Raw genomic sequence first — 27,780 nt, forward strand, 5'->3', positions numbered from 1 at the left:
CAACTGAATGATTATGACAAACAGAACTAGCAACGCACACGAGCAAATACAACCCCCCAGAAAATGAAAGAAAAAGCACAGGGGGAAAAATATCAAATAGTCACATCAGCGTTTGCACTGGACAAGATGTACACGATCTGATGTTCTGCTCGACATCAACATCTAAAGAGCTAAACAAGCACAGTAACATTTTTCCATTAGCTTGAAATTACAACTACAGGCCATTAATTTAATTTTTATACTAACAAATATTTTAACTGCCTTAACTGTTCTGCAGAGACGTATTCACAAATTTGAAAGGCACCCAAAGATGAAAACAGGAAGGGGCAAAATCAGTAAACAAGCTTCATCATCTATCGTGCTAATGGCTCTGTAGAAAAGTTGGAACTCTGGACTGCACATATAAAAAGCATTCTATATTAATACATTCCCAACACTTCTATTTTAGAAATGAACAAGATCTCCTATTTAACATTTTTTCCAAATTAGAGTTTTCCTCGACATTACAACACCCCTCTCCCTAGCCTAGAAAAGCATAAGAATTTAATTCCTGAATCACGTCGCTGTCATGTTCCATCCCAGCAAGTCACAGAGCTGTTCGTTTTTCTGCTCCTTCCTATAATGGCAGGAGTGCCAAATCAAGAACTTTTCCTCCTCCTCTTCCTCTCCTTTTTGGTGCATCTTCTTGAGCTTTCAGCCTCATTTTGGAGCCTTCGAAAAGCATGAAGCTTGCCTGCAAAGTGGTACCCCAGAGAAGTCACAGGTGATGAACTGACTATGTAACACCAGAGTGTGCTGAATGGCAGTGTAAATGCCCTCTCTGAGAGCAAAGATGTTTTAGCACTCTGTGTTTGAACCGTAGAAGATGAAGGAGGCTACGCCAGTATTTATTTTAATTTCCTTCCTTAAGTGTCCTCATAACCCACATGTGCCAAACCAGAGAGCAGCCATTCAGATTAGCGGATCAGGGGCAAATTAACACTATGGGATCACGCAGACGGGTTTCTGAGCAGGGTTTGTGCTCAAGCTCTCAGCAAGAAGCCAGCAGCTTGCTCAGGAGCACGATGTGACCCTTTGGCGGGTCCCAGGGCTCGAACAAGCCAGCCCAGTGCATGTCCTTCTGCCACTGGGCCCTGGGGCTTCCTTCTCGTGAACACGACAGGGACAGTGTCGCGTTGCATTTATTGCAGCCACGTCTTCAAGTGCGTTGAGGATGGCTGCTATTAAAAACAGTAACCAAGGGTTAAACCACGTTCCCTCTGGGCATGCAACCATGCAGGCCTTCCGCACCTCCTGGACGCTCCGAAGTCGCAGCAAACTTTTATTTTCCTCACCCTCCCCTACCTGCTGGGGCTGTCCAAGCCCAGCGAACCCACAGCCCCGAGCCCTTCGCACAGACAACTTCCACAACAACGCCTCGCCAGGACCGGGAAGTGCCGCTCCAACCAAGCAGCCACCACCGACTCGACCCTCCCCGGGCCCCCCCAGCGCCCCAAATCCCCCGTCCGAGCCCCTCAGGGCCGGGGGGAGGCAGGCGAGAGGCGGGGGAAGCCCATCCCGTGCCCGCCGCCCACCCGCCTCACTCACCTGAGGCGCGGGCAGGGTCGGGAAGCCCCCCGCCAGCAGCCGGCGACGCCGCTCGCCCGGCAGCCAGCCGCTCCGCACCGCCCGCCCCAGCATCGCCCCAGCCTTCCTCCTCCTCCTCCTCCTCCTCCTCCTCTTCTTCTTCTTCCAGCGCCGCGGTGGGCCAGCCCGAGCGCTGGGCGTTGCCGCCGGGGCTGGGCGGCGGTGGGGCTCGGCGTCCTTCCCCTTCCCGCCCGCCGCCGGGGAGGAAGAGGAGGGTAGCTCCCTGTGGGTAGGGCCGGCTGCTCCTCGCCGTGAAAACGGTGAACAGGGCTGAGGGAGCTCGTACCCCAACACCCGCACCTCATGGAGTTGGGGTACTGTACTGTTTAGTCCCCACAGCGCCTGGTTTTGAGGCGCAGGGGTGTCGCTGCCCTCTGTGTTTCAGCGGGATAAACGCACTCTGCTATCACAGCAATGAGCAGCCAAACGCAAAAGCAAGCCCTGCCGAAGTTCATTGTTTCCAAGAGAGTTCTATTTACAGGAAATTGTTGGCAGTTATTTGTTCCACATCAGCATATCGCACATCTCTATCACCACAAACGCAGCTTTTCGTATGCAGTGCAAACCACTGAAGCGGTGAAACCCAGGGAAGTGTTGGATTTGCCTGTTTTCTCTGCTCTTCGTAGCGTCCCTCCACAGCAGCGCTGCATACAACAAGACACAGTTTTGCCCTGCGGTGACAGAAGGGTCTTGAAGAAACTAGGCTGCTGAAGCCCTGAAGAGTATGGCTGTGGAGCGTGGAAAAACTCTGACTGCTTGGACACCTGATGGCTCCAGGGTCTAAATAAGCCCCCACTTCGTTCATTTCCCCAGCTCTGGAAGGGAAATGTGAATGTTAGCCTTTTCGGGGCCCTAGGAAATAATCAGTATGTCTTTTCCATTGGCCAAGAGAGCCAACAGAACATTTTACCAGCTGGGGCTTGTGTCACTACCATGTTTAAAACGATGACTTTGCCTCTTCAAAAAACCTACCCTCTGTTTACATTTCTCACCTTTAGATTGCTTTGTGAGGTAACTTCTGCTTTGTTCTCCAAGCAAGGCCTGTTTTGCATCTTTCAATTTCCTCTATTAAATATTATCTGTTGGTTGTAACTTCGATTTTCTCATCTTATACCTCATAAAGGTATCTGCACAACACTTCTAAACTACCACATATCATTAACACCTGACAAGGATAGGTCTACATAAATATCATCCTTGTATTTCTCTGTTCACACACAAACATTATACATATAAAAAAAAAAGTGAAACATCACTACAGTCACAGATACCATAAAAATGGGTATAAAATGTGGTGAATGGCAAAGTTGCTTTAGTACAACCACTAAAACAGGGTCTGGACCTGCAGGCTATTCAAGTCGGGGTCAGCTTTTAGGATGAAAGTAAATATAGCGGAATGGAATAAAGTTAGGTGATGCACCTCCCAAAAAAAACAAATCCTAGTCCTTGTCCCCGAGCCATTACTAAATGGCCTGAATTTTCCACATAGTCACAGGGATGAAACCTGGACTCCTATGTTTTTGTGAAGAGGGGAGCATACAACACCCTTTTGCTCCTTTCTGGGCATGGTAACAAGACCATGGCTATTTGGTGCAAAGACAGACTTTCTTTTTTTTTTTCTCAGCAGGGAGAATTATGTTCCCTCCCAGTGCACAGAGAGCAAAGATCTCTTCAAAACATAGAAGAGCAGCTCGTTGCAACATGTCAGCTTACTAATCCTCCTGCTCTAGGAGAGGAGCGAGGTGAGACACCTCCCCAGCTCACCCAGGACAGACTAAAGCTCTGTATTTTTTATGGAGCGGTGTGTCACGCAGGTAGGATTTCCAAACGAGGCTGCTGGAAGGCATGCTGCCACAGGGGAAGAGACCTGGACTTTTATTACAGAGAGAAATTCTTACTCCAGGAATAGGAAGTGCTTCAACTGGGCAGAGGGAGGATCATAAATTATGCTCTTACTACAGAGTTGCCAGGCTGTCCAAACAGCAGGGGAGCACTTCGCCGAGACCTGAGTCATGCCTGTGAGGAGCTTGTTTCATCTGGTCATTGCTCTGCCCTCCCTTTACTGAGGCATTGTACTGTGCCTCGGTGGTTGCTTGGGCTTTTGTGCGCGCTTTCTCTGTCTTGTAAATTAATTTCTGCTGAACTGGAAGCATGAATTCTTATGAAATAATTAACAATTTCGGTACAATTTCAGTGGCTGAAATTTCAGCCCCTTATGCAGCAGGCACTAACACTGGCAATGGTCTTTTTGGGGTAGGAGTTATCCCTCCCTTTGACATTATCCTTCATGGAAGTTCTAACTCTTGCTCCACTGAATCCCGCAGGCCTGGCCTAATCCCTTCCCACCACACACACACACTTTCTGCAAGGTTTTACTTTTTATTTTTTGAATAAAGCAAGTCCTAAACTCCAAAAGTATTGCTTTAGGAAGAAGCCAAAACATTGTTCCTGCTACCTAAGAAACCACCATTGAGGAGGGAAGATAGTTCACTTTTTGTTTTTAAACTTCTACCAGAAGCCATATAACAACTTATTTTTTTTATAACACATACTTATTAAAAGACCGAGGTAGCACTGTTCAAAGTTCACCGTAACAACACATTAGGATGAAAAAGAATAGAATAGGGGAAAGGGCAGTGATATCCCATCTTTATGTAAATCACTTCATGGATCTGAGGAACACCATCAAAAATTTAAACACGAAAAAGTGAAAGCCCAAGAAAAGCAAACTAACAAGAGGACAAGATACCAGTGCATCAAAGGCAGGCTGGCACAGAGCAGTCGGGCATCTCCAGGTGCCCCCAGCTCACAACACAGGAATCTACACAGACCAGACAACACAGAGCAGGGGGCACAGTCCTGCTCGTGGCTTCTCCTAAGCTCTGCTCAGGACAACAAAGGCAGCACATTCAGGTGCACAAGAGCCAAGGAGCAGAGAAGAACCCTTAACTATAGACAATCAGGACACATTTAGTTTTTTGTTTGCTTCAGCTTCAGTTTTTAGTAACATTTTGTATTCATAAAAGCTAGGATTTACAGTTGGTCAAACTTTTTGAAAGCACAGTATCTAGAAAAGTTAGTAACAAACGACAGTATGTTCCTAGATGTTATTTTTCCCCTCAATGATTTTCTAACACAAAAATACATCTTTTTTTTTTTTGTAAAAAAATCTTTTTCAAACAATTGATAAGAATGACATTTTCTATGGCTAGTAGATTACTAAGATGGTAAATCACCACCAGCTCTTCCTAATGCTTGAGGATTTTTGTGACAGCAAACTCTTCACTCAAGAAACTCACAAAGCCTCAGTGTCTCACAAGGGGGGGCTTCCTACACATGTGGCAAAGAGATAAAACACAAGAAAAAAAATATTACACTACTTTATTGCCCAACAGAGAAAAAAAATCAACTTCTTTCCTACTGGAAACAGTCAAAAAAATATATAATTTTTGAACTGGTGCTTTTCTTTTAATGATGGTGTAATTTGAAATCTGTATTTGCTCATGTCTCTGGGGTGGTGTTCTCTTGACAGCTGAAAATCAAATACCCAGTACTTTTAGAAAATATACAACAGAAATCAGAAAGGTAAATTGGTACAAAAGAAACAATACTAAAATTCATTTTCCTTTTTTTTTTTTTTTTTTTTTTTACAAGTTTTGAAATGTTTCCAGAAGTTTTGCCACCTCCCCTCTCCAATTTATCTCTTACAGAAACATGCAGCCACTCAATCTTGTGCATGATTGCTATTCCTAATTAGGCATCTCCAATAAAAGTTATTACTTCTGCTAAAGATCTTCAGAAGAAAATTAAAAAAGAATAGGTGAAGTATTTAATGCTTTTTGTTGTTGTTATTAAAATTGTAAAGGAGAGACAAAGACCCTGCAAGCAGATAATCTGTAATCGGTCAGACTTCAGAATTGGAGTAAAAATTGAAGCATCATCGATAATGTATTTGTTTGAATCTTCATTGCTCTTGTAACAATCTCTTGTATGCTGCACCACCCATGTGAGAATTCGCTTGCGACACTCAACCCCACAGGATGCCTTTGGATTTTGCTGTGCAAATGAATCATCAGTAATTTGCAAGCAAATACGAAATATTCTCAAGAGACCTCAAATTCCAGTTACTTGCAGTAGTTGCAGCCAAACTTTCCAGACTCCTGAATTTGACTACAACAGTGTCAATCGAATTAAAGGCAAGCAAGGCTGCTCTGTTTTTAATCCTAGGGAACTGGCAGATAAATACATCAATAAATCATCATAGTCTCTCTCTCCACTTGCATTTAAAATTCCCAGTACCAATGTACCAAAAAAAAAAAAAAAGGAAGAAAGTGTTACGCTAAATCTCAGAATTACCTGGGTCCAGCAGGCTTTTAGTTGTAACTTAACCTTTGTAATTCTGCAAAAGTGATTATATTCTACCTCATTTATGAAAACCTGAAACATGATACCATATGTAGACCCCACTTTTTTTTTTAAACAATACATCAAAAAATTAACACATTAAAATCTGAAGAACTGCACTTAAAAGAAAAAGTCACTCCAGTATTTCTTGACATAGAAACCGATATACTTGAGATATTCAATAAATTCTTTTTTTCTTGAGCAAAATCTACACCATGCATCAGCTGGGAGACTTGAAACAATTGTTTTAGTTCTGGTCTGTTGTTTGAGGTATTTATTAAAACACTGGAGCCTGCTAATGCCCAGTATCTGTACCTTCACTGCTTGCTCCCAGCGTGAGAGAACAGACCTACAAGGTCCTGCGCTCATGACCTCTTTCAGGGACTAGGCAATCTTTTGTGCGACAGCACAGCTTTTGCACAGGGAATGAAACCACAGGTAAGTCTGTTAGAAATTCAGCATGAGGAAGAAGATGGCTTCTCTAAACTAGGCTGGCTGCTGCCACTCCTCAAAAATTCAGGATAGGCTTCAGCATAAGCTCATTTTACTTGAAATCAGCTCTTGGCTCCTGCGCTGCTCACACCATGCAAGTACCACCATGGGGAGGTCTCTGGCCTCTACGCCGTACATTTCCAGTTTCCTCTACCCGTATCTGTAAAGAACTTTCTTGGATGAGCAGCAGGAACGCAAATCAATGACCTATGCTATTAATTAAAAAAAAAAAAGTGGCCACTTCTCCTCCTCCAGAATAAAGAATTTGGTAAAGAGAATCTTCTATGTGAGCAAGACGAAGATTGCCAGTGAGAGCCTCAGGCCTCCAAACCTTCTTCTTGTTTCAGTCACTCACTGAAACTGGCCACCAAGCTTTTGCAGGATTACATCCTGTCCAAGATCAGAAGACAGCACCGAGACAAAATATGGTCAAAAATTTTACTCAAGATCATGCAAGTCCTTTATATATGAGTTAACACCAACTACTGAAATCAATGACTGAGGTTGTAAGTACACCCTAAAAAATCCAGGTCTGTCCCACTATCTTGGAAAGTTTGTTGTTTTTTTTTTTTTTTAATAGAGTTCTTGAAATGTATTTGGGGTCAAAAAAGTAATACTTCATATTTGAAATTACTAAAGAGCTCTTGACTGTCAGGATTACTAACAGTTTACTTCGGCTTGTTAAAACAAACAACACCACTAATGACTGAAAAACATCTTTTCAGTATCTGACAAAATGTACAGAAAGCCAAAGTCAACTGCGCCCACTCATCTTTTTTTTCCAGAGATATGAAGCTCTACATCAGAATTAACGAATAGGCTTGTCTGCTATGTGTGAAAGTTTAATACAAAATTATGTTTACTACTAATTCTCCAGGAGCTACGTTACATGTCTTTACTATTAAGAGCCTCCTGGACTGTAATTTCTCCATCAGTAATTCACATATTCCTTTGATGTTAAAAGATGTAAACGATGCTGCTTTTAGAACTAAGAAATGGAAAGGGATGCCAGCTGTATTTAAAATGTAGAGAATTTGAATTAATTCCCCAAAAGACTTACTTAGCCAGGGCTGGTATATCTTTCCCCTACCTAACTTTGAACTTCTCATGAAACAGGCATGATTCATATGACACAGAGTTGAAAGCTTTTGGGGAAAAAAAAAAAAAAAATCAATCCCTAGAACAGTCAGAGATCCTCTTGGGACAGTTCAACACTTTAAAAAGATACAAAAGCTTACCTCTTATCTCCTCACCAAAATATTATCCAGTGGGCAAAAATCTTTCAAGTTTCACAGTGCGTCTTCATGGGGATTCATTTTTTGGCATGCACCTTCAGTACAGTGATTTGATCCAAGCCATTGTAAGTACAGCCATCTTTCAGATGCTACTTCCATACCTACAGATACTTTGTTGTTCAAAACACTAAAATCAATGTGCTAAATCCACAGATGTTTCAATTCAAAATACTTCTATGGGATTGTCATCTTAAATTTGAAAACAACCATCAGTCAGGAAGTACATGTGCTCCACTAACTAATTTAAAAAAGTCACAACAACAACAAAAACCCTAGATTCTGTACTGTGTTAGGATTTTACTGAACAAATAGCTCTTGCTGTACTTGTTATAATTTTTATATACAAAAAATGATAGAAGAATAAAGCTTTAAATAATGGTTTTACAGAACAGGTTGCAATTAATCATGGAATAGGATGTTCCTAGGTATTCAATACCAAGCTCACAAGTCATGGGGCACTTAAATTGTAACATCTCTTCTCATCTTTGCAATTACAAATAATTTTTGAGATGCCCCAGTCTTCAGCAGTGTGTAGCTTTCACCCACTGTGAAGCCATCTATGAACAAGCATATCACTACCGAAATCCTGGTGGTCTGATTTAGGGACAACATTCAACATCACCTCAGACATTTATTACATGATAATTTACTAAATGGAAAAAAAATTCTCAAGTAATTTCTTCTAGGTAAGTTTCTTTTAGGTAACTTAAAAACATTTAGTTAAGGACAACACACACGTAAATTATATTTTCCCCAAACAATGAGTTGATGCTAACATGAAGAATAACATCGCTTGAACAATTAACTAGGGTAACTTTTTTAAAGCATTTGCAAATAATAGCTAGAACATTTTTTCTCAACTATTCAAGTTCCGTTTTCAGGGGATACAGCAGTTACGCAACATGTTAACATTCTCAAGACTACTTTAAAATAAAATGTAATCATACTAATTATTATTTACTTTTTGGTATTTAATCATTTTAGTTATATTTCATCAAACAAACAAAAAGTACTATGTATGAGTGACTATACTTTGTGAATTATTTCTAATGTGTCACTAAAAAAAACTGAAACAAAACCATCCCAATTTCACAACAAAGTTTCAAAATCTGAGCTAAATCCATCTGAAACTTCACAATTAAGTTACCAAAATATTAGCAAGAACAAGGTTTTGGAAAGATGTAAGAATGTGACTATGTGACTGCATTTTGAAATTTGGTATTTTAAAGCCTTTACTTCCCTTGTTGCAAGCTAATTCATTTTTACACCCCTCCTCACCTTTTTTTCCCCCTTTAGATCACAGCAGAAATCATATCGTCAAGTTAGATTGAGTGATCACCCATGCTTACTCTAAACAGCAGACAAAAGTTACAGAAAACCTGGACCAAGACTACAGCAGTTTACAAAACGTAAAACAAGGTTAGCAGATATGTCTTCTTTAGGATAATATATAAGGAGGGTTTTCGGAACTTTAACTATTGTATTGTATCGATAGCTCATTTCAGAGTGTGCAACGTTTTTTCCTCCCTTCCAGAGGTCTGCAAAATAAAGTGGTAAACATGTTCTCTTCAATATATAGTTCAGTTGCAAAAAGATAGTATTTGCATAAATATAAAAACACATGATAAAGCAAAATATTTTTAATTATTAAGCCAATCATAAATAAATCCACCTAAAAATTAAACAGAACAAGAAGCCGTGTTCCTTCTACATGGATTTTTTTATAAGCATGTTTTAATAGTCAACTTCACTGTCTAGCTTGGGACTGAAACAATTCATCATTGAGCACTCAACAATTCAGCACACTGAGCTAAGTCTTTTTTTTTAGTTACATTTTTACATTTTCTTTACAAATGTAATACTTATGTACATTATATATTTTATTTCTACAATTCATTTACTTTAGTGAAATTCTACAACTTTCAAAGGGAATTCGCTGAAGTCTTTACTAAATATGAATCGTTCCTTTTAAGAAGAAATTCATATAAACAGCCAACATACAGCACTGCCCTTTGACATCTCTGTTAAGAATTTGAATCTTGAAGGCCTACCATAATAAACGTAAGAAAAAAAGGCTTTACCTAATTGTACATTTCATTAAGAAATATCATCCCACATAGCTACATAGAATCACCAGCTTGCAATAAACAGAGCACCATACCGCTGCACTACTGGAAATGTGGATAAACCAATTTAAAGTTTACTACTGAAAACAGCTTCATCATTCCTACCACTTTTAGACTGAAGTAAATCTGCAAAACTCTTCTGGAAATGTATACATCTCCTCCTTTAGCTGTAAAGTTTCCAAACCAGTGCCGTTTACTGTATATTGTGAAGAACAAACATCCACTTTTGTAACTTTCCATATACTTCTCTCAGCCAAAGCTTCTATCTGGAGTCAGGATTTTTCTTCTAGTTTACTCCTTGCTCATTTACAAATCTGCTGTTGAATATGAAGTAAGAATTCATAATAAGAGAAAGCTGCTTCTGTCCGATCTTCAATTAAATGCTGAAAAAACTCTGTCTTGGCAGGATTTTCATCTCTGAATGAATAGGTAGAGGAACATATTTTAGTCATTTAGCAAGAGATACACTGTAAATTCAAGTAGAGACATACATTCTAATGAATTGCTTATCGTGTTTTGAAGTCTAGATTCAGCCCCAAGATACTATAGTACAAATATCCCAGAGTTAAGAAAAAAGCCCCTGGAGTCTGTGATCACTATCAAACAGCAGCATCTTTTTAAGAAGCATAACATGGGAGAAAGGTAGGTGAAATAGCATTTAAAGTATCTTGTAGAAACACAAGAACAGAAGCATAAAAATGATCTAGTGTTTAGATGTACACAATTATGCTGATGGCAATGAATTCTGAAAGTGTTATATTAAATCCCAATAAAGATTAAACCCAGAAAAAAATACATCTGTGTATACAGAATTTGAATGTTTTTTCTTCCTTTTTTCCTCATTTGACAACAGAATTTACAGATCTCCATTGCACAGGGGTTTTAGATAACAACACTCTATCAAGTGTAGAGGAGATAGTATTTGGTTTCTTCTGAGCTAGACACCCCCACTTTTCAGTGTCAGTTAGAAACTGTAAGTACGACTTTCCAATAATCACTCAGTATCTAACAGAAATACTTACTTTATTACTTGAAGAACTGGGCTTAAAGGTCTATTGTCCCTCAGCCAGGCTATGAAAGACCGCGTCCTTTCTGAAGAAAGTGCAACTACCTCAGGGAGTTGTGTCTGATTGAAGGTAATTGAAACATGTTATCTTTTATTATCAGAACTATTTTAAAGAACAGATCCTCATGTTCATGACATGGCCCAATGACAGAATAACCACCATTTCTATTACGAAATTACCATGTACTACATATACACATTTTTTCTTCAGCTTAAAATACAATATTGTAATATGTGTTTTATAGGAAGCAGTACACCTTTATCTTAAACTGCCTTTTATGTGCAAAAGATTTTGCAAAGTGAGCTCATGTAAACAGTAATCTTTTTAAAATGCTGCTTTCACAGTTTTCCTGCCTTCTTTCCCTATCAACCAAGTTCCTATATGCTGTCTTTTGCACCACTGAAAAGATGAATGAAACATGGAGAAACAAAATGTGAATTGTAAGCAAAGTTCAATGCAAAGATAAGGGATTATTTGGTTGGAAAATGAGCTTAAAAAAATCCACCACCACAAAAGCGCTTGAGGCATTCACTGAACTAAATATACCAACTCCAGGGTTGATATAATTTAACACAAATCTATAACAGGGAGGATTTTTTGTGTTACATCCACTACTGCCTTTGTAGTAAATGAATGGGGAATATAATTTAAAAGCAAAGATAGCAACTTTGTACGTTACTTTTTTCTCTAATTTTTCATTACAATAAATGCTATTTAACATCTCAAAAAAAAAGCCATCCTTTGTTTATTAAAGTTTTTCCTGAAAACACTGTCTATTAATAATACCACTGGTAGATCAGAGGGAACAATTATATCTTGCTAATACAAGCAAAATACAAAACCTTGAACAAACAGTCCAGTTTTATAGTAGTGTTAAAGCTCACCACTCTTTCTGACCTGTTCTCAGAAGTACTGCTTTTCTTTTGCTTTTTCCCTTTGTATCTTCCTACGTTTCCACAGTGCCTAACACATTTTTGGTACTATCTGAATATAACCATTCAATTCAGAACTTTTCTAGAGTATCTCAACAGGGTTCATCCTTATCCCCCAGTTGTTGATATCTTGGAGCCACTCTCCACAGAAGAGGGAGTCCTCTCGAATTGCTGCTTTGTTTCCCATAGAAGATCATAGACCCAGGTTACAACATAAAAATTCCTATGCCAAAACACACATTGAAGGGTCTTCGATGTTCTAATAGCTAAAAGCATTTTGTTTGTCCAGACTCGTGCCTGGAAGCTGAACAAAACCTAATTTTACTTGACATACAGACCTTTACATGACGCTTTACATACAGACCTATCCCCTAATATCATACACCTGGTATATTACACCGCATTCACTGAACGTAAGATTTCAAAAAATCATATCAACAAAAACCCCTCCAATCTGAACAACTAACGTTTGTGAAAGAAATGAATCAAGAAGTGATCTACAAAATTTCACAATATTTTTGTAGGCCCAAATGCGTTTCAAAACAAAACAAAAAACAATTATATTATTGAACATTTTTTTTGACATTCAGTGAACACATTTATATTCTTTCCTTAAAACTAAGTGACAACTTATGTTTTCTATAAAGCTGGCAAGAAGTTAGATTGTGTCCATTAAAAAAAAAAACAACCTAATTCACAGTTACATAATTAAAAACTGACGATTCAGAAAAAAATAGATTAAATATAGCTTCCAAATGTAAGCATTATACAGCACAGATCATTAAAACACCTACCATTTTCTGTGGTACTGACGCATAGTTTGGGTATCCAAGGACGTCTTTTATGAAGTTGTTATCACAGTTTTTTCCAATCCAAATATAGAAAGCCTGTAAAATGTTAGAATCATTTTTAGTAAAGGCCTTGCAAACATTTTAGAGAAAGAGACAAATAGTAATGAAATTGGAATATTACCAGGAAACACCAGTCATGCAAATTAATCACCTGAGAGCTCCAGTTGCAATTCACATCTCTATATTCATTATTTGTACACCGAATTAGTAATAATTGGTACCATTTGGAAAAAAGATGATTAAATGTCCAAAACCCAGTTAAAACAAATACTGAAAGGATGCAGGACATGTCTATATTGGTAGAATTAATGTATGTTACCTCCTAAAATACAAAAACTAGATTTTTATAAAGTCACGCAACTCTGTCAGTTACTGCACACTGACTTCCAATCTCAACAAGCTATAATAAAGCACTAATTACCAAAACACATTAAAATAATTATTTTGGACATCTGAAGACAGAAACGAATTTGACATTCACACTCAGCCCCTGAACTTCAATGCACTTTCCTTCTGCAGTGCCATTACAGCAGCCTATTTTATTGCATTATTAGAGTAGCATAATGTTATATCCCATTAAGTGTTTTCAGGGTAATTCCTATGATTAACTTAAACTGTATTTACAGGTTTTATTCACTCTCTACAAATCCCTCGACTCTTGCAACTCTTATGCCACGAGCCACATACCATAAAACTACTTACATTTGTGTGTAACTGAAAAAGTTCCTCCCTCAATGACAAGTGCTTTGTTATAGACAGACTATAGTACATGCAATTTAATAACCATTAAAAGAAAATTTTCAAAATGGAAATCCATTATTTCCAGAAAAAAAAAAACTTGATATGAACTCTTGGCATATTTCAATTTGTCTAGCATGAAAAAATGAACCTTTGAAACCTTAATGTGCAATCTCGATTAGAGATTTTACACAGATCAAAAATATGAAAGCCTTTTACTGGAACACAGAGTATTCCCAGGTTACTTAGGATGCTGATTCATTATACTGCTAAGGTTGAGTTGGCTGCTTTCAACAATTAAGCATTATTTTATCTTTTATTTTTTAAAAACAGGAATGTGCAAAACTGGTCACTTACTGAACCACAATCCATAAGAAAAGCTCCTTCTCTTGTCAACTTCTCTGCAGATAACTTCTGAAGAGGAGGCTGAGGAACAACTCTGTCATTTACATGTATTGTACTCTGTAAAGAAAACAACAGTCAATAATACCGTAATAATAATAAATTGTAATTCGATATTTTTGTCTTAAGCAGGTGTGATAAAACAGGAAGAAAAACACTGGTAATCTCTACAAATGTTTTGAGAATTCTCATATAACAAAGTGCCATGTTAAATCTAAAATGTTCACTTAGATCAACCAATTTGTTTAAAAACACCTTCAAACTAATATATGGGAATGGCTACACAGCACTAAAATTGATCTGATCAAACAATCTGGTTAGAGCAATGCTGAAGAAAACAAAACAAAACACCACCAAAGAAATTCCCAGCATAATTTCAGATTAAAGCAGACTGTGACAAGACTGCCTCCCCTCTTGGATAACACAAATAGACTAAATAACTATTAAGTCTTACTTCTTGTATCTAGTCTTACTTCTTAGCATTAGAAATAAATGCACCCATTTCATAGGCTACCTCCCTGCACGAAGGGCTTACCAATAAAAACTCGTTTCGTAAAAAAGTACTTCCTCAGTCTGATCATGACAATCTAGAAGTATAATTGCTTCATTCACATCTTTCAGTGGTTCCTCTGACTCTTTGTTATTTCATGCAACTTTATCTGGTTTCAATATACAATACCTAGTATTCTCTACCAAATTTTATCCATTTCCCACTGAGAGTTCTAACACACAAAAACACTGGATAGCCAACTAAGGCATCCAATCTTCTCTGCTTTCTTTATATAATTGAAATTATCGTGATCACTGAAAGAAGGTGAAAAAACCACAGATCTCTTCATAACATACTATTGTACCTGCATATAAATATATGTGTGTGTATATATATGTAATAAATTATGGAAAATGCCCAGTTTACATTACAGTAACAAGTTTTAAATAAATTACTACAGCACATTAAGCAACACTCCATTAAAACTAGAAAATATTACAAAACAGGCTTCGTACATCACCTCGTCAGTTAGCTTGTCTATTCTGTACAAGTTGGGATGTATCATTTTCATCAGGTGAATGAGAGGCTGACTCTTTATCTGGCACATCGCATATACACGATCATCCAAGCGTGTACTAGTGCCTGTTCTAAAGGCTTTCTGTAAGAAAATATTGTTAATCATGAAACCTGTGTTTTATGTCACACCTAAACAGTGTATTTCCTATTTTGGGGGATTGTCAATTAAAGATAACAAAACTTTTGTAAAGACATGCATCTTACCTAGATACATCAGAAAATCCCAGTTTATTATAAAAACATATGCTATGTTAGAAAATTCCTAATTAAATACAAGTTGAATACCTTTTAAAACTTTATCCATTCTCCCTCCTTACTGATGAAAAAGAAGATAGATTAAAAAAAATCCCCCACTGTGTAAAATGTTTATGTGGTAGGACCAGCATTTCACATTTTCATGCTTTATGAGTGGTACCGGCCTTTGAAATTCACTGACACAATGACATAGGAAGAAGAGAGCCCAGCAGGGTTCAAAAATGATACTCAAGTGGATAGTAAGATGGAATCTGATTTTATATTAGCGAAGACGAAATGGTAAGGAAAAGCTCTGGAATGGAAATATACTTTCGTTATCTTATAGCAGAAACCAGGCTCTCACAGAATAAAGATTTATTTCTTAACTCTCCATCCTATTGGATTTTTCAGCTCTCCCCTAGAAGCAACCGATAAGACTATTCTCTCGATAACAACACAACGGAGAAAGCACCATCTTCTGACTGAATGGAGAATATTCCTACAACCAATGTGCAAATTCACCTCTCCACCAAAGCTGTGTATGCAAATCCTCTTTTTCCAGTTTTAGTTTCTTATTATTGTTAATAAAGGTAAAACCTCTATAAATTACTTATTTTCTCAGCAGCTCTTACTCTAAGCTATCTTTTACCCAGATTCTCCTGATACTAAATGTTTTTTTTTTCCCCCACTATTACTTGCTTTACTTATGTGAGTGCTAAAAAGTCCTAATCAGTACATTAGACACTAAAATCATCACAAAACCAAATGAAAATAAATTATTATATTTCTTACATAATTTACATAAATCTTCGTTTATAATAAGAAAAAATGAACACTCAACTGTCAAGCACTAAATACCTTGAAGCTATGAGATTTATTGAAGATAAAACCCTGCAGTAAACTCTCATTATATTTCAGTATGATTTTTGTTAACACAAAATATATTAAAAAAATCAAAAAGCAGTAACTACTTTTATGTGAACTTTAAACTATTCACTTTAGCTTCTTTAATGTGTTTCATTTCATTTCCATGGAATTAAATTTTCCTTCTTAGTACCTGAAAATACAAACACGTGCACTGAAAACTGTATGATTTTCCTTCACAAAATAAAATGAAGTACTAATAAGACACTTACAACAACCCCCTTGGGCAACTTTAATTAGTTGCCAAAAGAATCTAAGAATTGCTGCTACAATATATATTATGATTTTCACTGTAAAATCAAATAACAAAATATATTTTAAAATTCAAGTAAAAACAAAAAACTGTTCAGGCACTAATCAGTTAAAATAAGCTTGGTCATTTTTTGTTTCCGTCCTGTAAGTTCAAAAAAGAAAACTCTATTTTGATAATTATAGGAAAGGACATTGCTCAATTCCTCCAATGGAACAATGAATCAAACGTCACTACTACTAGCTTATACATACCTGTTTGAGAAGAGCCAAAACATACAATGGAAACAACTTGAGGGAATTTGGTGCAATCAGCATGGACTGCTGCAGATTTGAGGCAGTTGACATATACGCTGACAAAGAGTCTACCACAGCATTAACTAAGGCATCTCTTGCATCTGAAAGACTAGATGAAACTGAGCGATCCACCGCTGTTGGATTAGAAGAATAAAAAAGATTAGTAGAGTTTACCTCATTTGTTCCATTTTCCATACAGAAGCTTCCTTTTACAATGCTTAAAAAATAAAAATAGGAGTTTTAATACTTGATTTAAGCTGTAGTATGAACATGAGACTATGTACACATCATGTTTTAAATATTATGCAAGTAGGTTAGCTATTGATTAAACTATTTGCTATTGTACATCCAAGATGATTTGCAACAATTCTTGTGACAAAAAATCAAAAATAATGTTCTCTCATCATTTCCACGGCATAACAGTTTGTGCAACTTAAGTTCCATCTTTCTCTGCTAAGAAAAAGCTGCAAATCTTTTGGTTGGAGGAAGCCACCTGCTGGACTGAATGTACATTTGAGACAAGATACAGAAGTACTGTTCATTTTTTGTAATTCATTTGACTACTAATATACAACATGGCATACACTAAAATCCTGCACGGAGCCGTAACATTCACAAGCAGAGATCAATCTATGAAACATCCACTTGTGGCCCATGTGTAGGGAATAAGCAAGAATCCTCAATCTAGCAATGGCAGGTTGAAAGCACGGAAAACTAACGCAGAAAGTGGAGATGTCAGAAGTACTCCCCATTCCTGTTTTTTTTTTTTTTTAAAGCACACAAAAAACAAACAGGAAAATGAATAGCCAGGCTTCATTTGCTACTTTAAAAGAGAACATGTGAAAAGACATTTGAAACTCACCCATGTTTGCTAAGAGGCATACAACTGCTTGTACATCTGCTCCTGCATATACATCAGCCAACGAATTTACTACAGGCAAGCAAAGTGTGTGCACTCGAATTCGACGTTCGCCTAATAAAAAAAAGTAGAAATTATCACACAGTACTGCTTGGTAGGAAGAGGTATCCAAATTCAGTCATTACAGTGCATCTCCTCTCGTCCAAGATGCACTCTTGGTAAAAACACACCAGTCAGAGGAGTTTGCTGTAATGCCATTTCTCACTCCTGTCTCAAATTCTGAAATGCTCTCAAGTATTCAAGTGAATAACCAGCACAGGTTCATAACATGAACTACTTTATAATGTCCACACCAAGCATTTTGACTGCACAGATCAAGTACGTAGTTTGCCATTCTAAAATTTGTGGCATCCTCCACAATAGAAAGTAGCTGCTATTCTTTATGCCCACCCGGTACACTAGCATCCACCACTTTCACAGCTCTGTGATTTTGGATAAATTAAGTGCCAAATATGTTACTGCTTATAACAATGATATGCCTTTTAAGTAAAGTTGTTGAACAAGATTACGTAAAATTGAGATAAACTCCATTTTTCCATCAAAATAGAGCTTATGAAGTTTTATACTATGTGACTAACTGCCAAGTAGGTTCCCTAACTTTGACAAGATTCCCCTGAGTTATAAAGATCAACAAAAAGCTGTGCAAAGAGCTATACAAACATTACCTTAAAAACAAACCAGACAAAAACAGTGGTCAATTCATTTGAATGCCTTTACCTTTGCTGGAAGTATACAAAAGAGCTGTTTGAAAACAAACCAAGGATGTGTCAGCGAGACTTTCCTCAATGGACATTTGTACTGCAAATCCAGCATCAGGATTGACATTGGCAAGGGATAATAAATCAGTAGATCGTACAAAAAAGTTCCCATGAAAAGTGTGTATAGAAAGACCTAGAAGCAGATGAAATAATTCAGACAATGAGGTTGTAACAGCATGAAAAACTTCCTTCAATAATTAAAGCCCACAGTCCTTATGTTTTAAAAATACAGTAAAAAATATTTATGCCAAATATTAAGCAGATTCGGTTTTTATTGGAATCATCACACCTTTCAGAGTGATCCCATACATTTCATATTCAATTTTGAATGCTCCAAACTGAACAATGCTCTTACACTATACATTTCAACTTGGTTGAAATGAGATGGTGCAGTCTTAACTAAAAACTGGAACAAAAAAAAAACAACTAATATCCAAATAGCAAAAACTAACAGCACATACTGATGGAAAGGTGACAAAAATCTGATTCTTCAGTGAAAGAAACACAGATTGAAATTTGATCTTGTTGAAGACTAAGCACATTCAAAATGACAGTTAACATGTTTACATCTGTTTTCCCATATGTAAGAGTATTTACAATATACCTTTTGTGCATCTTATGCGCATAACTGCCTCAAAACCAATCTTCCTCGTAAGGTATCTTTTAAGGTCTTTTTGCAACTTTTCAGCCTGAGCAGGATTATGAATATGATGAAAAGACGGATAATAATAGATGCACCCAGCAGAGTATTTGGACATGCAAGCTGTGAAGGAAGAAAAGATGTTGTTAGAAGGTAAACCATGAGGTCAGGACATGAAGATTGTGTAAAATGTTCTTCAAGTCACATCTATATTGACCTTTTTCCTGATATGAACTACATCTGTAAGACGACAAAGAGCTGGCCTTGACTCAGGCCACTGAAGACATTAACAAGTCACTCCAATACACAGTTACCTCAATATACACTTACTTCAATAACCTGTCTTAGCTGCCAAAGGTAGTACGGAGTGCTTGCAAGAATATTTAATGACGTAGACATAAAACTAAGTGTGTGTGCAGAGACAAATCCTAGTTTAATACTGAAAGGTGAGAACTGCGTTCTCCTCCTATGATTAAACTTCATTCGTTTCCTGCCATCTACCTGTTTTCTATTCTCGAGCAGAAGAGTACTTTCTAGTTTAAAACTGAAATCTCAGAATAAATTGTCTTTGATACTACCAATCCAATACTCCTGTTCTTTGCTGATACCAACTTCTAAGTCAATTCCTATGCAGTATTAGCTGCATTTACAAGAGTGCATAAAGACTTACAAGATCAAAGAATTCCTGAGGTAGCCTGTGCTTTTCACAGACAGACAACACTTTGGGAGGAACAAATACATATATTAGGCACTCCTTACCAAGGGAAGCTAGATCAGAATATTGCGAACTTAAGAGAAATAAATCCACAGCAATCTGTTGGCCTGAACAGTCCAATGCCAACTTCTTATAAAAATCCGTAGCTGGACCAAGATGTTGGACCACCTTTGGTGAAAAAGTTATATGGAAAAGAATTAAAATAGTGATTGTGCTTCCATAAGAATTTAAGGAACAACAGATATACCGTTCAATAGCAAAGTATCATAAGTAAGTTTCATTTAAGTAAAATTTTATAGGCATTTCAAAATACCTGCAGAAATTATTTGATGTTGCACATTCTTTTAGATCATCTTTACAAGCAGGTATAATACTCACTTCAGAGAAGTTTACACTCTCATACAAATAAACATTCATGTAACTCTAACATTTACTAGATACTTTATTTACAATGCCAAAAATAATGAAATCGTGTTTTAGGCATAGTTTTATATATACATGATATATATATATATATATATATATATATATATATATTCAAAGCCTTAGTTGATAATAAATTGCGTCAAAACATACTTGCAGCTTCTTCTCACTGTCAAAAAAAAAGGTTTTGCTGTCGAGAAACACACGCATGTATAAATTAGTGATCATACATGCACAGACACTGAATATTTAAAAGTTAGCAAATTGCTATAAACAAAAAACAAGAGTTGGTCTGTGGACGATGCAAGTCAGAAACGTCCAGTCCCCTAGGCTCCTGAGATAAATAATTAATGAAATTTTTATACCTTTGTGCTTGACCTTTGATTGGGATCTTCTCTGGAATGCAGAAGCCCTGCACCCAAGGATGGTAACTGTGTTTGAAACACAGATATCCGACCTCCTGTTGGAGACATCAGTTTAAATGCAGCCTGAAGAGCAGGGCCCAACGCGCTGTGTGTTTCTCTCGTATTGGTGAACATATTTGGGAACGCAGTCAGTAGATCTTTTATCAGCTGCAAAACAGATGGAAAGCTGCTTATGAGATTTATAATCTTAAGATTTTCTGCTATTTCTAAAAAGCTGTAGTGCCACGACCAAAATGATGAACAATCTCCACCAAATATTTCAGCTCAGTTTAAACAAATTGGGAAAAACAGTTAGAACTTTTACACTGTGTTGAACAAAGTGTAATATTTTTATCGTTAAAAAGTAACACTGGAATTACACATTACATATAGTCTTGAATTAAAAGTTTTTTTTAAAAAATCTATTTTGAATATTTAACTGCTTCAATGTAGTGATCTATTTTGAGTAGTCATACCTCTTTGCTTTCATGGAGATTTACAAGTAAACTATCTGGTGTAGGAAGGAAAATATCTGTAGGAAAAAGGGAAAACACACTTTAGTAAATAAAAAATAACATTAAAATAGAACAAAACAGCTCATTGCCCATAGATACAAGTGCCACCAAATAAGGTCTACTTTTCTGATAACATATTAGAGTGAAAAGCAGTCTCAGCAAAGCTTGCTTTGTTCGAAGAAAAAATTAGTATTTGAATTTCACTTGTTAAAATACCAACTATTCTGCAAAAAGTATATGACTATTTTTGAAAAATATATTCCCTCTCATTTTAATAAAATTACCCTAATACCAGAATATGTAAGAGACAATCTTTCCATGGGAGTTAAAAAAAAAAAAAAAAAAAAGAGCTTCTCAAAAATGTAGTTACTTACCATCAATATCTGAAACAATCAGCATCTGAGGCTGAGATAAACCTTCTTGCAAGTTGTAAAAATGAACAGTGCTGTCAAAAGTTATGAACCCTATTCTTGTTCTTGAGTCTCCAGGCAGCCTGAAACATTAAAACAGAACAAAACAAACCATTAAGCCCTAAATTTCTCTAAACCAAAATCCAGTGTCTCTACAATGCAATATTTAGTTATCCTGTGGACCATGTGGGCATTAAAAACACAGACAGAAAAACTAAATGGAATTTCTAGAATTTGCAGACTAAATGGGTCTGCAAATATAACTCATCAGGTGCTGAAAACCTTGACTTTCAACAAAAGTAAGAGGCAAAAGTTGGTTCTTGCCATCTGGATATAAATTAATTGGATGTACTGATTTTTGTGTAGGCTTTGCATGAGATTTCACAAATTTTCCTAAAAAATAAATTAGTATGCTTCTGAGAATCTGTTAACAAAATACCAGTAATACTCTGAACAAAAAATAATATAATAAATGTAAGAGAAGAATTATATGTACATGCTGGTGTCGTTATCAGAAAGAAAAGTTTCCTAAGACAACTTTGTAGAAAATAATTTTCAGAGTTTCATCCTCTTTTCATCCTCTACAGGATGAAAAATTAGTTTTCAAAAGACGTGACCATAGTGAAGTTTATCAATCCTCACATAAAAGCACCAACAAAAATCCCACACATATTGTTCCGGTGCAAAAATGAGGAACATACAGAAAGTGGCACTGGTTGATCTAGGTAACTGTGATCTAAAAAACCCAACTGACAACACAGTTCAACTAGGTAGTCCACACTAGTGGTCACAGCATTCCAGCATGCAGCACCTCAGCTGTTTCAGCACACAAAACCTGACGAATTTAATTGCTGTAATTTAATTATTTTTGTTGTTCTTAAACATAAAAGAGCATTTCAGATGTTTGTAGAATCAACATGTTACAAGTTACAGCTAAATATTCTTTGCAGACATTTAAGCAAATTCTTTGCAGATCCATCTTTAATCACATAAAGGGAAGATGCCTCTCAGCTGGGTTGTTGTATTTATTTTTTTATTATTATTGTTCTTGGCTTTAAGATACATAAGTTTCATTTCAGGATCTCATGCAACAGAACATCTGTCCTTTAGAGAGAGCTCATTTAAACATTATATGTAAGTTTTCTTCAAAACTGTACGTTAGTATTGTTCATAATCACCTGTTAGGTAATTTGAAAAGGTTATTTATAATCTTACTTGTCTAGGTTTTCCAGCAATGAATTGCAGAGTATTGTCAAATATCCAGCCTCCACTGCATTATGAGAGACATCTAAAACAAATAAATATACCGCAGGCTGAGGAGGACGAAGCTACAAAGTAAAAACAAACAAAAAATAAAATAAAATAAAATAATTCAAAAATCATATTAAAAGAAATAGTAAAAGTGTTTAGTCATTAGAAAGGGAAGTGGGCAAAGGGAATACTTCGAATAATACAAACTACACATCATGAAATAAAATGAAATTAAACTAACAGTCACGTGAATAGATTTGAACACAATTCCCGGTGGTTAATAAACCCTATTTGCAATAATCTGAGCGGAAATCGGATATTTCAGTCTCTCCTTCCAACAGTAAACTCAAACATTAGTTTTTTTTTTTTTTTAATGCCAGATACAGAATTTGCTCTTCAAAACTATTCTTTCTGAATGTGGACAACGCTATCCATTAATCTGAGTTGCAATATTCTACCTACAACCTTTTTCCAACCATGTAACAAGCTGTATTTATTCACTTCCAAATATCTTGGCTACCCTGTTCCAATTCTAATTCAAGAAAACAATTTATTTTTGCTGTGGTTATAGCGTCGTTATGAACAGGACTTCTTTCCAAGCCTTGTTTATCCTTCTAACAAGGATACTACTGCAGCAATTATAAGTTGATTCCTAGTTAGAATCATGTTTGTGAGATTACTAATTAAAAAATTGAAGCCAACTTAATTCTTTCATTATTTCACTACCGGTCTTTCAAAACCTCTTCATAATGTGGGAAAGACCCAGAAACTAGATTGCATCAGACTCAAAACAGACTATACAACATTAAACTGCACAGGACAGCTGCATACATTGTGATTGCCTTTAACTGACAAACCTCTCAATATACACATTTGCCAAAAATCAAATATGAACTTTTCTTTGGTCTTAGAGGACCTTCATGGGAAAATTAATATGTACCACTGGAGTAATATGCAATGTTAATTTCAAATGTATTTATATTAATGTGAAATTTAGTGAAAAATCCCCATGAAAACTTTTTTTTTTTTTACCATGTAGTCAGAGGAAGCAATGAATTCCACTGTAGAATTTTGGACCTCTGGACGTTTGTGCGGCTCTCCATAAGATCGTGTCAGAGGATTATACATAAATTCTTCAGGAACTACAAAAAAAGTTTCCAAAATTTATGTTTGCCAGCCAACAAAAAACATTATGGAATCTAAACTAACGCAGACATTGCAATTAATTAAAGAAAAATAATTCAGATTAAGGATATATAACATTTCAAGTATCCCACATAACATCAAAGGTAAATAGCTAGAAACAAAAAAAGCTTTATTTTCAGTAGTAATATAACTCCAAATTTAAAACAGAAATGCAAAGAGTATTTCACAACAAGCTTCAATCTGTATTGTTTATGATAATATCTGGCTTAGATTGCAGACATTAGCTGTCATCATCCTACCATTTGCATATTGCAACAGCAGTTGATGGAGTAAGTTCATTTTATTACAGAAGTAATCAAGGTAATTTGATTACATCCTCTCTGTCTCCCACAGAATTGCAAAAAGACCTTTTCCTTCAGGAAATGCACACTATGTCTGACTTAAAACCTAGAGATTTAAAAAACACATTAAGAACTATACTAGCATCCACTTGGAGTACCCCATGGATGGATATGATGCAAATACTTGAAAGAGATATTAATGCAAGCATCTTCTGTTACAAAACTTACCATCATTAACTCTGTAGCACAGATTGCATTTCCACCTCCTTTGATCAATGAAAGAAACAAAAGGGTTGATATATGTCCTGCAGGATCTGCATCTCACTATTGTGCTTGATGTTATTACTGGTAATTGCTAAAAAGAAACAATGGAAAACTGTAACAAATGGTATGTAATACATTTTACAGAGAACATTATTGTACAGTACAGCGCATAAAAGCTTCAAAAGCCCATCTATCTAACCTACTCTATCATCTTTCATTCTTTTTTAGACCATTTTCATGTAGCAGTAACAATGCCTATTAAAAATTCCCTTTTAAATCGTAAGTAATATTTAAAATTATCTTAATCCAATCTCATTAATCCTCAATGCAATAAAATCTTTAATGAAATCAAATTACACAGTTATGATAACATGCTATATTACCATACTATGGTAAGAAAAATTATCAAAGACAGGATGACTTTGACTAACAATGCTAGACAGCAAACCTTACATGTCAGAGAACGCACAGGATACGAAAAAAAGGTTGCACTAGATAGCTATTCACCTTTTAAATAATTATAAACAAACTAGATGGAGAAGAGTGGCTTAAGAGTTCTGAACAAGCCTTCAATCATATATTGTGCTCAGATCCTACTGACAGCAATTATCATGCCAGTAATAGTCCCATTAGCACCTCTTTTCAAGAGAGCAAAGTAAACACCTTTTTAAGAGGTATATGACAGTTTTGAGTCCAACAATCAAAATTTCAATTCAGAGCTTCAGAGAACTACTAATAGCAAGCAAATCTTGGTTAGTCATTCCAAGAAAAAAAAATGTAAGGGCAGGCATGTCCAAAGCCTTTACAAAGTTCAGTGAGGTAGCAATTGCAAGCTTTCTTTTGCCTCGTTTTTAATTTGCAAACTTTTTTTTGGAATTGCTAAATTTAGCAATTATACTTCATTACATTTTATTCTGTCTAAACCAAAATGGGATATATATGAGCATCAAATATACATATATTAAAAAAGTAAGCTACTTTACCGTTAAGTCTCTGAAGGGATGTAGCAACAAACCCAATGGAAGCTTAGCTTTGTTTAACAAAGCCTGTGTCTGTGGAATATTTGTCAGCGTACATCGAAATGAACTGAAAAGAAATAAAAACACTTAGTTGAAAATTTTCAAGAGATGCTAAAAACATTGTATTAACACCTGATTTTAAAGAACTTTGACATTTAAGAAACCACAGATTTAATGAAACTGATTTAAAGATAAACAAAAGTAATGGAAAATGATTAAAAATCCTCCTGAAGAATCAAAAAAAAAATCCCCCCAATTTCAGCAATGCAAATACAGAAAAACAAACTTAAAACAAAGGAAAAAACTGCTTTAGGTACAATGCTCAATTTAAAATGACAGTTTTTATTCATTCTGAAGATTTTTTGTTGATGAAGTAAAGAACTAAAGGAGGAATACAAAATTTACTAGTTCTTAGAAAGTAAAATTTATGTAAGAAAATGGTAGAAAAGAAGCTCAAATACTGGGAGAGTCACAGCCATTTCTTTTTGTTCATGTATTGTAAAGAGCAGGATTGACTTCAAGCTAAAAAAAAAAGGCACTAAAGAAACCCAAGGCATCAATAGCACTGTCCAAAGTGTTCCGTGCCTAAGACTGATTTTGAGACACCCAACTGTGCCTTCTGTTTTCTGGTGGGACCATGCACTGTCAATATGGCAGTCACCTGAGTTAATCCAGGGCAGTGGATTTTTATTTTTTAATTAGAATTATGATCTTTGTGGGAGAGCAATTTTCACTGTACCTAGCTGCACTTGACTTGGGAAAGCAGATTAATGATAATTAGAGGTGAAAGTATTCATCGTAATTGCAGTATGATGGTGATAGAACATACTCACAGTTTATTTAGTATATTAAGGCATGACCATCATAGTTTTCTGGAACAAAATCCTATGCAATATTATAAAAATATTCTATGAAATGTACTGCATAACATGAAAGTGTTTATTAGCAGATTTTTTTTTAGATGAATAAAACAAGACAAAGATTTAGCAGGTTTCTTAATTTTTTTTTAATAAGTGAACTGTACTCACACTGCATATAAAGTATTCTGACATGGACAACTTCAAGTTTTGCATAAGGATGCAGAGGATACTTATTTTCAAGTGAACAGGATTATATTAACTTTAAGATTTCAAATTAGGGGCCTGTTTACACATTTTTTGATGGTTTAAATAATTAATAGTGACTGAAAAACATACCATGCTGTTCTAGACATACTATACTTACTCTGGACTGCAGTTTAATTTCCTAAGATCAGAATTCAAGTTAGGCACAGGAGCTGGAACTGAAGATACAGGCAAAATATTCCTGTCTTGTGTAAGGTTTACTGGTCTCAAGCCTTCTGGCTGCTGAGAATGCTGTAGACTTAACCCTCCTAAGGAAGAGGACAGCTGGTTCACACCTGGATATTGCTGAAAAAAAGTAAGAACATTGCAAATCATAAATATACAATCATGTTTATATAACTTATGACATAGACAGTGGGATTGAGTGCACCCTCAGCAAGTTTGCAGATGACACCAAGCTGAGTGGTGCAGTCGATAGAACAGAAGGAAGGGATGCCATCCAAAGGGACCTGGACAAGCTTGAGAAGTGGGCCCATGTGAACTGCATGAGATTCAACAAATCCAAGCGCAAGGTGTTGTATCTGGGTTAGGGCAATCCCAGACATGAGCACAGACTGGGAGAAGAATTCATTGAGAGCAGCTCTGCAGAGAAGGAGTTGGGGGTTCTGGTGGATGAAGAGCTTGACATGAGCCGGCAGCGCTCATGAAAGGCTACCTTCGAAGTTAGATCAGGTTGCTCGTAGCCTTGACGAGGTAAATTTTGAAAGTCCTCAAGGACAGAAGATTTGACAGCACCACCTACTCTAATGCTTCCCAAAAGCAAACTCTGAAGAATTTTCACTTTTTATATCCAACTGGAATTTCACCTGTTGCACCTAGCAATTTTTTGTCCCTTAACAGTGTGCTCTGGAAAATAACTTAGCTGCATCTTCGCTATCATCCACCTTCTACGTGGTTGGAATCTGCAATTAAGATGCCTCCCTTCTCATTATGTCTCCTCAATAAAAGAGAGGTCTTGGACTTCATCATAAGCCTTGCTGGTTCTATGAAAGACCATTACAAAGCTGTTGCAAGCTTAGGAGTTCAAAACTAGGTTAAGCTTTCAGTTTTCAATTTAAAACAATTTCAGATTCATTATACGTAGTATTTGAATTCAAACAATGCTATCATAATAAAGATGATTAACACAGCTTTAGAGAGATCACTAA

At 36.4% G+C, this 27,780-nt stretch overlaps 2 protein-coding genes across 4 annotated transcripts in view; both read right to left on the reverse strand.

Annotated features, from left to right (window-relative positions):
* The window catches only part of MCUB (mitochondrial calcium uniporter dominant negative subunit beta), a 39,277-nt gene extending 37,345 nt beyond the window's left edge, over positions 1–1,932 (reverse strand). The window contains exon 1 of the mRNA XM_035559161.1: positions 1,588–1,932. Within this exon, the coding sequence (XP_035415054.1) occupies positions 1,588–1,680 (93 nt within the window). The 5' untranslated portion in view covers positions 1,681–1,932. The remainder of the gene's footprint in view (positions 1–1,587) is intronic.
* A 7,087-nt stretch (positions 1,933–9,019) lies between these two features.
* The window catches only part of SEC24B (SEC24 homolog B, COPII coat complex component), a 43,838-nt gene continuing 25,077 nt past the window's right edge, over positions 9,020–27,780 (reverse strand). For all 3 annotated transcript variants that reach the window (XM_035540505.2, XM_035540497.2, XM_035540514.2), the window contains 18 exons: positions 26,733–26,917; positions 25,473–25,575; positions 24,454–24,580; positions 23,771–23,880; positions 22,703–22,815; positions 21,452–21,570; positions 21,039–21,094; positions 20,524–20,730; positions 19,780–19,903; positions 18,985–19,143; positions 18,340–18,513; positions 17,566–17,676; positions 16,662–16,837; positions 14,944–15,081; positions 13,889–13,993; positions 12,737–12,829; positions 10,966–11,069; positions 9,020–10,360 (listed from right to left, as the gene is read on the reverse strand). In XM_035540505.2, coding sequence (XP_035396398.1) covers positions 10,246–10,360; positions 10,966–11,069; positions 12,737–12,829; positions 13,889–13,993; positions 14,944–15,081; positions 16,662–16,837; positions 17,566–17,676; positions 18,340–18,513; positions 18,985–19,143; positions 19,780–19,903; positions 20,524–20,730; positions 21,039–21,094; positions 21,452–21,570; positions 22,703–22,815; positions 23,771–23,880; positions 24,454–24,580; positions 25,473–25,575; positions 26,733–26,917 — 2,319 coding nt within the window. In that variant the 3' untranslated portion in view covers positions 9,020–10,245. The remainder of the gene's footprint in view (positions 10,361–10,965; positions 11,070–12,736; positions 12,830–13,888; positions 13,994–14,943; positions 15,082–16,661; positions 16,838–17,565; positions 17,677–18,339; positions 18,514–18,984; positions 19,144–19,779; positions 19,904–20,523; positions 20,731–21,038; positions 21,095–21,451; positions 21,571–22,702; positions 22,816–23,770; positions 23,881–24,453; positions 24,581–25,472; positions 25,576–26,732; positions 26,918–27,780) is intronic.

Source organism: Cygnus atratus, chromosome 4 (assembly GCF_013377495.2).
Source record: "Cygnus atratus isolate AKBS03 ecotype Queensland, Australia chromosome 4, CAtr_DNAZoo_HiC_assembly, whole genome shotgun sequence".
Classification (NCBI taxonomy): domain Eukaryota; kingdom Metazoa; phylum Chordata; class Aves; order Anseriformes; family Anatidae; genus Cygnus; species Cygnus atratus.